Source organism: Leucopleurus acutus (assembly GCF_964270905.1).
Source record: "Leucopleurus acutus genome assembly, chromosome: 10".
NCBI lineage: Eukaryota > Metazoa > Chordata > Mammalia > Artiodactyla > Delphinidae > Leucopleurus > Leucopleurus acutus.
Window position 1 is genome coordinate 802,566 of NC_139153.1, and position 12,658 is coordinate 815,223.

General features: G+C 55.0%; 1 protein-coding gene across 1 annotated transcript in view; it reads left to right on the forward strand.

Annotated features, from left to right (window-relative positions):
- ALDH1L1 (aldehyde dehydrogenase 1 family member L1) overlaps positions 1 to 12,658 on the forward strand; it is a 46,780-nt gene that overhangs the window by 27,123 nt on the left and 6,999 nt on the right. Inside the window, exons 14-17 of the mRNA XM_082848652.1 lie at positions 595 to 665; positions 3,895 to 4,000; positions 4,986 to 5,073; positions 11,774 to 11,867. Coding sequence (XP_082704778.1) covers positions 595 to 665; positions 3,895 to 4,000; positions 4,986 to 5,073; positions 11,774 to 11,867 — 359 coding nt within the window. The remainder of the gene's footprint in view (positions 1 to 594; positions 666 to 3,894; positions 4,001 to 4,985; positions 5,074 to 11,773; positions 11,868 to 12,658) is intronic.

Here is a 12,658-nt window from a genome sequence, read left to right on the forward strand (position 1 = left end):
GTTCCTGTGCTTATGCTTGGCCCACCCGCACCATCTCCCCATCCTAAGGCCAACTCTGTCATACTGTGTCATTGTACGGGCAGCTCGCCAGGTCCCAGGGCTCAGGGCCTCACTTGGGGGCCATTATTGGAGGTTTTCCTGCCGCAGGCAGTGGTGGCTGAGCCCTTCCAGGGAGACCCACGGCCGCGGGGTTCTCGGTGTCTCTGCTGGGTCTGGGCGCTCGCCCCGTCCGAGTGCAGGCGTGAGCTCAAGGGAGGGGGTCTGCCCGGTGCCTGCTCCCCGGTAGCCCCTGCATCAGAGGCCCCCAGAGGCAACGGGCCCCCACCCTGGCCCTTCCAGGCCCTTCCCTGCCCCGGAGGCCGTCCCCGTGCAGGACCTGCTTCCTGTCTGAGGACTCAGCCAGGCTCAGCACCTCACCCCCTGTGGCTGCCTGCTCCACCCGGCTCTGGACCCCTCAGCTGTCCTGTCCTGCACAAGCGGGGGCATCGGGACACAGCCCCTGTCCCTCCCTGGGTCCCAGGCGCAGGCTGGCTGCCCACAGGGGAAGGGGTGAGGGGCCAGAGCCCCTCCCGGTGATGCTGCTGCTTCTTCCAGGGTGCCACCATCCCCATCAACCAGGCCAGACCCAACCGGAACCTGACCATGACCCGGAAGGAGCCCATCGGGTGAGTCACGCGCCGGGCACTTTTTAGGACTGCGCGGGGGGCTCAGATGTCCCCTCTCTGTGTATTTATCAGACAGCCGTTTATTTGCCAGCCACTACCTCCCAGACATGGCAAGGGCCGGAGATGCAACAGAGAGAAAAACCAACGAAAATGCCTGTCCTCAGGGTGAAAACAGCTTTCGCCTCCACAGCCCCTGTTCCCTGCCAGGCACTATTTAACGACTTTGAGACCGTAATTGTGTTTAATCCCTACAGTAACCCTCCATCAGTCAGGGTCATGGGGGGAAGAGAGGGCACGCCCCCAAATTTTATCTGAAGAGTGTAATGACCGGTGTACTTAAGGACAAGGAATTCCTACACAGCAGCGGGGACAGGAACCCTCAGCGAAACCAGCCCGCGGCACAAGGAGGAGGACAGACGTCCAGTCAACATGGAAAGACTAGGTTTGGGAGGGATTTTAAACCCGCAGCGAGGGGCCCCATCTTACCATCCGATGTCCAAAGGCCCGTGGAGGCAGCAGGCCTGCCTCGGCCGAGGCCACCCGGCAGTGTCCGCTGAGACCTGGTGTCTCTTCCGCGAGGCTCAGTGTGGGGACTCGCTAACGCAGGACGGGGACGGGCACCCGAGGAGACGGCATGTGGCAGAGCTGAGGGCTCAGCACGCGGATGCAGACGCCGCCGGGAGGGGCTCAGTGCCGGGGGAGAGCATGGGGTCAGGACACGGGGGCTGCAGGAACCACCCCCCCAGCAAAGAACTACCCAGCCGAGGCGCCAGGAGTGTGGAGCCAGGACCCTGCTCAGAGCCCCCTCAGGTGCAGGGGCCAGTCGCGTGAGTCTGCGAGGTCCCTGAGCCTCAGCCCCCGCACGGGGTGCCCATCCCGTCGGACTGAGTAGGACGCTGACCCTGCCCGGGTGCCTGGCTGGCCGGGCGAGTCGGTGGGGAGGCCCTCCCTGTACTGGCGGGTGGGGGGCTTTGTCAGGGCTTCGTAACCAAGCACCACAGCCTGCGAGACTCGCGCTGCGGACTTTGGTCATCTCACAGTCTGGGGGCCGCGGGTCCCAGGCTACGTGTCGGTAGAGTTGGCTCCTTCTGAGGCTGCCCCGCTGGCTTCTGGTGATGGAGGCCACCTTGGTGCTCCCGGGCTCTGCCCTCGCGCCCACACGGCCTCTCCCTCTGCGGGTCTGTCTTCACAGGGCTCTCCGTTCATAAGGACGGCGGTCACATGGGGTTAGGCGCTCACCCTAATCCGCGAGACTCCATCTTAACTAATTACACCTGGGATGACCCTGTTTCCAAATCAGGTGACACCTGGGGCACTGGAGTTAAGTCCTCAGCACCGGGATGTGAGGGCATGATTCAGTCTTGAGGGCAGGAAGTCTGTGCTGCGTTTTCTTCTCCGGAGCCTCAGCCTCCTTCTCCTCGGTGACCTCTCCCGCTTCCCTGGGGGCTCTCACCCTGCTCCCTCCACTGCCTTGTCCCTCTGGGTGTGCTGGGTGTATGTGGGGTGAGGACTGGCTTTCCTAACCCCTCAGCACACCCCACCACTCCCAGGAAGGTGTGTGGGGCCCCGTGCCGGCCCCAGGCCCCACTGCACTCCCGCTCTCCCGGCCCATGAACCCTGTGGCTCGTCAGCGACCCGTCATGCCCTTGGCCTCTGCGTGTGCTCTTCCCACTGCCGGGTCGGCTGAGCCGTCATCGTTTGGGGAAACATTCTCTGATGATGATGGAGGTGATGACGATGAAGAGGATGGTGGTAATGGCGGTGAAGATGATGACAATGAAAAAGATGGTGATGAATATGATGATGGTTAAGATGTTGACAGTGAAGATGCTGGTGACGATGGTGAAGAAGATGGTGAAGATTGTGGTAATGATGGTGAAGAAGATGACGGTGAAGATGGTGATGATGGTGATGAAGATGATGGTGAAGATGATGGAGGTGATGAAGATGATGGTGATGAAGACGATGGTGAAGATGATGGAGGTGATGAAGATGATGGTGATGATGGTGATGAAGACGATGAAGATGATGGAGGTGATAAAGATGGTGATGAAGATGATGGTGAAGATGATGGTGATGAAGACAGTGGTGAAGATGATGGAGGTGATGAAGACGATGGTGAAGATGATGGAGGTGATGAAAATGATGGTGATGAAGACGATGGTGAAGATGATGGAGGTGATGAAGATGATGGTGATGAAGACGAGGGTGAAGATGATGGAGGTGATGAAGATGATGGTGATGAAGACAATGGTGAAGATGATGGAGGTGATGAAGATGATGGTGAAGATGGTGATGAAGACGATGGTGAAGGTGATGGAGGTGATGAAGATGGTGATGAAGACAATGGTGAAGATGATGGAGGTGATGAAGATGATGTTGAAGATGATGGAGGTGATGAAGATGAAGATGATGGTGATGGAGACGATGGTGAAGATGATGAAGAAGACGGCAGTGACGATGATGAAACATCAGTCACTTGGTCTGCACGGGGCTCCGTGTGGACAAGCTCATCTAACTGTCTGACTCACAGGGAGGGGCTGCCATCACCGAGTTCTACGGGCTCAGGAGGAGGCAGGGCCACATGCCTCCTGGGAGCACAGGTGTCATCAGTATGTCTCCTAGGACGTAGGGGCTCCCTCCATGGAGACACTGCCCAGCCAGAGGCTTCTCTGGGTCAAAGGGGAAGCACTGACCCATCTCTCAGTGCATAGCAGGCAGGCTTCGTCAGGTCCCCAGGCTGACTGCGTCCTTCTTGTCTCCTTGGCACTGACCCTGGCCTAATGCCCAGGAGGACCCTCATCCACAACCACCTGTGGGACCCTTGACCCTCTCTCACATCCTCCTGGTCCACACATGACCCCTGACTCTCCTGCGTCCCCCCGGCCACCCCTGTGACCCAGCCCCTGCCTGTTTTCACCTGTGCCTGCTGCCTGCTGTCACCTCCCCATCTCCTGGTGCTGCCCGTACCCAACTGTGTCCCTAAACTGTGTCCCATCAGAAGATGTGCACTGTCCCCTGCCATCACACCCTGCTGTGAAGAGGGGCTACTGCCAGACTGGACATACTGCCCCATCAGGGCCTGGGAAGGCAGGTGTCAGCGGTCCCTCTGCAGGGCCATTGATGCCGCATCAGGAGCCTGGCCCTGGAGTGGAGAGGCGGCAGTGGCAGGTCCACGCGGGACCCAGGCCGAGCGGAGAGATGAAGGCCTGCTTCCCTCATCCCACAGGGTCTGTGGCATTGTCATCCCCTGGAACTACCCCTTGATGATGCTGTCCTGGAAGATGGCCGCCTGCCTGGCTGCGGGGAACACAGTGGTGATCAAGCCTGCCCAGGTGGGTGCGGGCACGTCCTGGCGGGGCCTGAGGCCTTGGAGGGCGGGTGGCACCTGCGAGGGGTGACGGACAAGGAGGAGGGCTCTGCGGGTGAGGGCGGCCTTTGTGGGCCGGCGCACGGGGCAGAGGCGGCCTTGGGCGGATCTGGTGTTGTTTGGGCCACGGGGCCGAGTCAGGCTAGCCAGGCCGTGCGTGTAGCTGCTTGGTGAGTGGTCAGCGGTCTTTCACAGACGCCAGCTCAGCCCCCTTGTGCGGCCCCGGGAACCAGGATCCGGGCTCCAAGCCCTGGGTGTCTGCTGTTAAAGCTGGCGCTTCAGGGCCCAGGCATCCTGGGGAAGCTTCTGTGTGTCCACCACCCAGGCCCCTCTCAGAGAAGCCGTGTGACGGGGGCCCTCATGCAGGCTGAGGGGCCTGAGCAGGGTGCCCTGCGGTGAGGTCACCCCACAAGCCTCGAACCCTCATCTGTACTTTGGAGGGTTTAGTTAGGAGCTGAAGGTCAGATGCTGGGGCGGTGGGCCCAGGGGGTCTCACTCAGCTCCTCTGGGGCGATTTGGCATCAAGGGTATTAACATAGTAAAAACCAGCAAAATGATACTGGTTTATAGTATTTACCCTGAGTTTAGGCACTCCTCAGGCATTTTAACATGCATAACAAATTTCCCAGTAATTTGCGTACATCTGCTTACTAACCCCTGAGGTGACCCTTAACCTCCCCCTTTAGCGTGATGGGATGCTGAGAGGTCAAAGCAATTGTCCCTGGAAGGCCCCACTCACCCAGCCCCCACAAAGTCTGAGCACCCGCAGATGCACCTCTCAGCCTGAGGCCCAGCAGTGGGTGGGGTGTGGACCACCGAACCAGGCGAGGAAAAGTTACCCCTTTTCCTCCAGAAGAGGAGCAGCTGCTGGCTTGTGGGGTGTCGAGAGCAGGGGACGGCCGCCAGCAGGGGACGGCGGAGCCCACTTCCCTCCTGTCCTGCCTCCTCAGGTGACCCCACTCACAGCCTTGAAGTTTGCAGAGCTGACCTTGAAGGCTGGCATTCCCAAGGGCGTGATCAATGTCCTGCCAGGATCCGGTAAGGGCCGTGGTCGGGGGCATGAGGTGCATTTGGTCAAAAGAGGGCCTGCTATGTGGTGTGCCCTGGTGGGCGGGGCAGTGGTGGGGAGGCCTGCCTGGAGGCGGAGGACGCTGCCCTGCGGTCGGGGAGAGCTGTACCTGGAAGGGTTTAGCGTTCAAATGCCTCCCCAGATGTTTTCCATTTTCTGTACATGTGTGTGTGCTCTGGAATAAACTGCACAACCTGGGAATTATTAGTTAAGAAAGGAAAGAAAATATGCATTTACCCTGTCTTTTATAATTATATAATCACGTTTACTGGTGTCCTTTGTTTTTTTCTATGGATGTGAATTACCATCTAGGTCACTTGTTTTCCTTAAGTATTTTTCATAGGTGGGTCTACTAGCAACAAATTTTCTAATTTTTTGTTTATCCGGAAATGTTTTATTTTGCCTTGATTTTTTGAAAGATAGTTTTGCTGAATGTCAGCACTTTGATTGTATCATCCCACTGCCCTCTGGCCTCTGCTGTCTCTGATGAGGCAGCTGTTGATCTTACAGTTCTCTTATTTACAAGTCAGTGTTCTCTTGCTGCTTTCAAAGTTTCCGCTGTCCTTGTTTTGCAGCATTTTTACTATGATACATCTGGGTGTGGTTCTCTTTGTGGTTATTTGATGTGGAATTCATTCCGCTTCATGGATGCATAGAGTAATGTCTTTCATCAGCTTTGGGAAGTTTCTAGCCATTATTCATTCTAATACTTTTTTCCGTGGTTTTCTCTTTCTGCATGCCTTCTGGCACTTACATTATGAGTATATTGATGTTGTTACTGCTGTACCACTTTTCTATGAGGCTCTCTTAACTCTTCTTCATTCTTTTTCTCGCTATTCTTTTTTTTAAAATAAATTTATTTATTTATATATTTTTGGCTGCATTGGGTCTTCGTTGCTGCCCACGGGCTTTCTCTAGTTGCTGTAAGTGGGGGCTATTCTTTGTTGCGGTGCACGGGCTTCTCATTGTGGTGGCTTCTCTTGTTGCAGAGCACAGGCTCTAGGCGCACAGGCTTCAGTAGTTGTGGCTTCACCGGCTCTAGAGCGCAGGCCCAGTAGTCGTGGTGCACGGGCTTAGTTGCTCTGCGGCATGTGGGATCTTCCCGGACCAGGGCTCGAACCCGTGTCCCCTGCATTGGCAGGTGGGTTCTTAATCACGGTGCCACCAGGGAAGTCCCTTCTCACTGTTCTTTAGATTGCATTATCTCCATTAGTCTTCAAGTTTACTGACTCTTTCTTCTGCCAGTTCAAACCTACTGTTGAGCTCCTTTACTGAGTTTTCATTTCAGTTGTACTTTTTAGCTCCTGGTTCTTTTTTTATTTGTTCTTTCTTGATATTCTCTGTTTGATGAGACATCGTATCGCAGCTGCCTTTAGATGTGGTTTTGTTCAGTTCTTTGAACGTCTTTTTTTTTTTTTTTTTTTTTGCGGTACGCGGGCCTCTCACTGTTGGGGCCTCTCCCGCTGCGGAGCACAGGCTCCGGACGCGCAGGCTCAGCGGCCATGGCTCACGGGCCCAGCCGCTCCGCGGCATGTGGGATCCTCCCGGACCGGGGCACGAACCCGCGTCCCCTGCATCGGCAGGAGGACTCTCAACCACTGCGCCACCCGGGAAGCCCTGAACGTCTTTATAACCGCTGCCCTGAAGTCTTTGTTAAGTGTGGCATCTGGGTCCTCTCAATGTCAGTTTATATTGCCTGCTCTTTTTGCCTGTGATGGGTCACATTCTGTAGTTTCTTTGCATGCCTCATAATTTTTTTGTTAAAACGTAGATATTTTAGGTAACACAGTATACCAACTCTGGGTACTTGTCCCCTGTCCCGTCTCCAGAGCTTGTGTTCACCATTTTCTTGTTTATTTGTTTAGTGACTTGCTGGACGGCTTCCCCTGCAGTGTGCAGCCAGTGAGGTCGCCCCCCAGAGAGCACAGCTGTGGGCTGTGCAGTCGCCCAGTGGCAGCGGGTGTACAGGGGCCTCTTCCTCTCCCGGTCTGCTCATCTGGCTGCCTCTGTCGTTATCACGCCAGCTGCTCAGCTCCACTCACTGCAGCCTGGCTGCTCTATTGTTTTCACCAGTACCCTGGGGCATAAACTGCTCCAAGGTCTGATCTGGTTAAATTCCTGTCTCTTTGCTCAGCCCTTGAGGTTTGTTCTTACACAGAGGGCTCTTCCCTGGTTCTCTCTGGTAAACTAAATGACCTGTGGTCTATCTTATTGCTGCCATAGAGCTACCAGCCTCCTCTTAATTGTTCACCTCCAAAATCTACAGTGTTTTTGAGAATGTCCTTAGGATTGAACTTCCTCATACAGTTTCAAATAAAGTCAGTTCCGGGCTTCCCTGGTGGCGCAGTGGTTGAGAGTCCACCTGCAGATGCAGGGGACGCGGGTTCGTGCCCCGGTCCGGGAGGATCCCACGTGCCGCGGAGCAGCTGGGCCCGTGAGCCATGGCCGCTGAGCCTGCACGTCCAGAGCCTGTGCTCCTCAACAGGAGAGGCCCCAACAGTGAGAGGCCCGCGTACCGCAAAAAATAAAGTCAGTTCCTCTGGGGAGTGTTTTGGAGCTCTCTGTTTTTATAGAAAACCTCTTCCCCGGCCAAAATCTCTGAGCCACGGCCTCAGGCGCTGGGCCCCCTGCAGCAGCTGGGGCCAGGTGGAAGAGGTCCCGGGAGACTCAGCCTGCCACACCTGGGAAAGACCCGTCACCTTACAAGAAGGGCAGGTGGGAGCCATACTCACAAAGAATTTGACCTCTGAAACTCAGGGTCGGAGGGGATGCCGGCCTCCCCTCCTGGAGAGGTGCCCCATCCCTGGACTGCATTGCTGACCACACCTGCTTAGGCTGGAGGAGAGGGGAGAGTGGTTCACGGCTCAGGTGCCACAGACTCTCCTGAATAAATGTCTCCTCACTTGCTCTCTGCCCTTAGGAAAATTTACAGACTTTAAATTGTTGTTTTTTAATGATTTTCACCAGTTTTGGTTGTTTCCCTGAGAAGTTGTCGATAGGGCTCCTCATACTGGCCTTTGGTGGTGACTCTCACCACATACCTTTTTTTTTTTTGCGGTACGCGGGCCTCTCACTGTCGTGGCCTCTCCCGTTGCGGAGCACAGGCTCCCGACACACAGGCTCAGCGGCCATGGCTCACGGGCCCAGCCGCTCCGCGGCATGTGGGATCTTTCCGGACCGGGGCACGAACCCGTGTCCCCTGCATCGGCAGGCGGACTCTCAACCACTGCGCCACCAGGGAAGCCCCTCACCTCATACCTTTTGAATACATTGTGTTTATGTTTTTATTATTCTTAAAAAATATGTCATTGTAATTTTGGTATCCTCTCTGACCCGCTAAGTAAAAAGAGATTTTTTTTCAGCTGTCTTTTTCCCCCTAAAATTCTGTTCTAATATTTCTAGCTTTACTATGTCATAATTAGAGAATTCAGCCTGTATATTAGTTTTCTAGGGCTGCCATAACAAAGTACCCCAAGCCAGGGGCCTTAAACAACAGGGATGTATCGTCTCACAGTTCTGGAGGCTAGAAATCCGAGATCCAGGTGTCGGCAGTTCTGTGCTCCCTCTGACGGCTCTGGGGGACGACCTTTCCTTGCCTCTTCCAGCTTGTAGAGCATCACCCTGACCTGGGACTTGACCTTTACATGGCATTTTTCCTGTGCATGTCTGTATCCAAGTTTCCCCTTTTATAAGGACACCATTGTCCCAACAACCTACCTTATTCCCAAATAAAATTACATTCTGTCGTACTGGGTATTAGGATATCAGCATATGAAATTGAGTGGGACACAATCCAACCCATGATAGCCTGTAAAAATTCTACTTTCTAAAATGGAGAATTTCTTTGTGACCTAGTGTATGATACCTTCTTATAAATACTTCTTGGATAGCCGAAAACAGTAATATTATTATTATTCAATAGACTTTATTTTTCAGAGCAGTTTTAGGTTCACAGAGGAATCGAATGGAAAGTATAGAGATTCCCATACATGCCCTGTCTCCCTCATAATATCCCACATGTGTTACAGTTGACAAACCTACACTGGCATGTCATCATCACCCAAAGTCCATAGTTGACATGAAAATTCACTCTTGCTCTTGTACATTCTGTGACGAGTGTAAAACAACATTTACCCAACATTGTGGTATCAGATGGAATGGATTCACTGCCCTAAGAATCCTCTGTGGACGAGGAAAAATCCCATTCATTTCTCCCTCCCCTGCAACCCCTGGCAACCACTGAGCTATTAAATGCCTCCAGAGTTTTGGCTTGTCCAGAATATCATTTAGTCATCATCATACAGTGTGTAGCTTTTTCAGATTGGCTTCTTTCACTTAGTAACATGCATTTAAGCTTCCTTCGTGTCTTTCCCTGGCTTCATGGCTCATTCCTTTTCAGAGCTGAGTAACATTCCCGTGTCTGGAAGGACCACAGTTTATCCATCAGCTACTGAAGGACGTCTTGGTTGCTTCCAAGTTTTGGCAGTTAGGAATAAATTGACCTTCCATGGCATTTTTCCTGAGCATGTCTGTATCCAGCCCCCTATGCAGGGTTTTATGTAGACATAAGTTTTTTACTCCTGCGGGTAAACACCAAGGAGCACGATTGCCAGATCATATGGTAATAGTGTGTTTAGTTTTGTAAGGAACCGCCCAAAATGGCTACCCCGTTCTCGCGATGACGAGAGTTCCCGTGGCTCCACATCGCTGCCGGCACTTTGTTAAGGTTCTGGGTTTTGGCCGTTCTGTGGGTGTGTAGGGGCGTCTCGTTGTTGGTTTAATTTAAATTTTCCTGATGACATATGATGTTGAGCATCTTCCCATGTGCTCATTTGCCGTATGAATATCTTCTTTGGTGAGGTGTCTTTTCAGATATTTCGCCCGTTTTTAAATTAGGTTGTTTCCTTATTGTTGAGTTATTTGCATGTTTTGGGCAATAATCCATTATCAGATGCATCTTTCGCAAATATTTTCTCCCCAAGGCAGTGGTTTTTCAAAACATTAGTGGGGGAATGAAATTAGCATCAAAATCACTTTTGGAGGAGCTTCCCAGGTGGCGCAGTGGTTGAGAGTCCGCCTGCCGATGCAGGGGACAAGGGTTCGTGCCCCGGTCCGGGAAGATCCCACGTGCCGCGGAGCGGCTGGGCCCGTGAGCCATGGCCGCTGAGCCTGCGCGTCCGGAGCCTGTGCTCCTCAACGGGAGAGGCCACAGCAGTGAGAGGCCCGCGTACCGCAAAAAAAAAAAAAAAAAAAAAAAATCACTTATGGAGCCTTAACTGTTTAGAGAGAATGCAAGCGTCCTACTCCGAACCTTCCGAACCAGACCTTCACTGGTGCCGCTGGGCACAGGCAGTTCTACAGGCGTGGAGGCAGGTGCACAATGGCGATGGGGGGACTGGCTGATTAGTGGAGGGTTGGGGGAGGGCAGGTGTGGGGACTGACTGTTGGCTTGAATGGCTGGCTGCACAGAGAGGTTGCTGACTGAAATGGAGAACATGGGGGAGAAGCAGGTCTGGGGAAGCTGAGGAGTTCAGTTTCAAACATGCTGAGTTTGAGAGGCTGTAAGGCGTCCAAGTGGAGGTGCCGAGCAGGCCGAGGTGTGATGGATGGGTCTGGATGCAGGGAAGCTGGGCATGAGATAGAGATTGAGAGGATGGTGAGCCTGCAGATGGCATTTGAGGAGGTGAGCCGGGGTGAGGTGACTGAGGGGATGGTGAATGGAGAAGAGAAGGGGGCCCAGAGTGCAGCCAGAGGCACTGGGTGTTGTAGGAGTGGAGGGAAGTGGGGCGCAAGGAGGTGGAGGAAGGGCAGTCAGGGAAGCGGGAGTGGAGTAGCAGAGGAGGAGACGTCAGCAGGGGCCTTGCGTCAAGTCTGTGCAGAGGTGACCCTGAGGTCTCATTGCACAGCAGCCCGGGAGGCTCAGTAGGCACTGGCCACGTTGGGGAGGGTCCCTGCAGGTCCAGGAGGGTCAGTAGGCGCTGGCCACGTTGGGGAGGGTCCCTGCAGGTCCAGGAGGGTCAGTAGGCGCTGGCCACGTTGGGGAGGGTCCCTGCAGGTCCAGGAGGGTCAGTAGGCGCTGGCCACGTTGGGGGGGGGGTCCCTGCAGGTCCAGGAGGCTCAGTAGGCGCTGGCCACGTTGGGGGGGGTCCCTGCAGGTCCAGGAGGCTCAGTAGGCGCTGGCCACGTTGGGGAGGGTCCCTGCAGGCCTGGCATGGCATGGGGGGTCGTGGAGTGTGGGGCGGCCAGGAGTCCAGGCATCCCCACAGGAGGGGTAGTGCGTACTGGTTGGGGGCTTTCACCCTTCTCTCTGCGTCCCCACATGGTCGTCTGTGTCTCTGTGTGTCTTTGTCTCCTCTTCTCATAAGGACACAGGTCGTATTGCTTTAAGGCCACCCTAATGACCTCATTTAATTCAGTCACCCCTTTAAAGACTCTACGTCCAGTACAGTCACATCTGAGGTCAGGGGTCAGGACTACAGCCTGTGAATTTGGGGAGACACAGTTCTGCCCACACCAGGGACCAAGGCGTGGTGAGCCCGGGGGTGCCGAGGCCCTGGCACGTGGGCCCCGAGCTCTGGCCATGGGAGGACGGGCTGGAGGAGGGTGGCCGGACCCCTGCCTTGCCCTGGCACCGTGGCCATCCTTATCCCCCGCCCACTCCTCCCCCAGGCTCAGTGGTCGGCCAGAGACTCTCGGACCATCCCGACGTGCGGAAAATCGCGTTCACGGGCTCCACCGAGGTGGGAAAGCGTATCATGAAAAGGTAGGCGGTTGGAGTGAGTGGAGGGGCCAGCACTGCGGGGCCGATGGCCTCTGGTCCTGCATGTGAAGCGGACAGTGCTGTGCGTGAGCCCGAGCCTGTGGCTGTCACAGTGTGGGGCCGCTGCAGACCCTGGTTCCATGAGTCTGATGAGCCCTCGGTCAGGCCGGTGCAGCGGGGTGGGACCAGCGAGGGGCGGGGGCTTCACAGCGGCTGCTGGGGACGGAGCTGCGCGGGATTGAGACGAGCTGTGAGCGCGAGGGACACGGATCTCGGAAACTTAGCAGAGTAGAGCATCGCGACAATTTCTATATAGGTTACCAGTTGAAATGATACTATTATTAATGGGCTTAAATAGAATTAATTTTACTGGATTCTTTTGAGCTTGCTTTTAAAGTGGCCACTAAACAAAAATTACCATGTCCTGCGGCTGGTATGGGAGGCGCTTGCCCTCTCCTGCTGACCAGCGCTGGCCGAGGCCCGCTCCCGGCTTAGTGCTTGGACGTCAGCCTCACCCGCTGGGTCGTGTTGCTGATTTATGACACGACGTGGGCCGAGCTCTGATCCTTCCAGGCCTGTTTCCCCTGGTCCCGTGAAGGAAGTTGGCATGTCAGTGGTTCTGGTCCAGGCTGCTGACGAGCTTGGAGAGGTCGATGGGGCCGGACCCCAGGACAGCAGCTGCAGCTCTGGCTGCCCCAGGCCTCGCAGGGTGCCTGAACCCCCCCGCCAGTGCAGCTGAATTTCTGGGGTGAGGTCTGGGCAGACGTCTGCACTTTGAGTGACAGGTGCAAAGG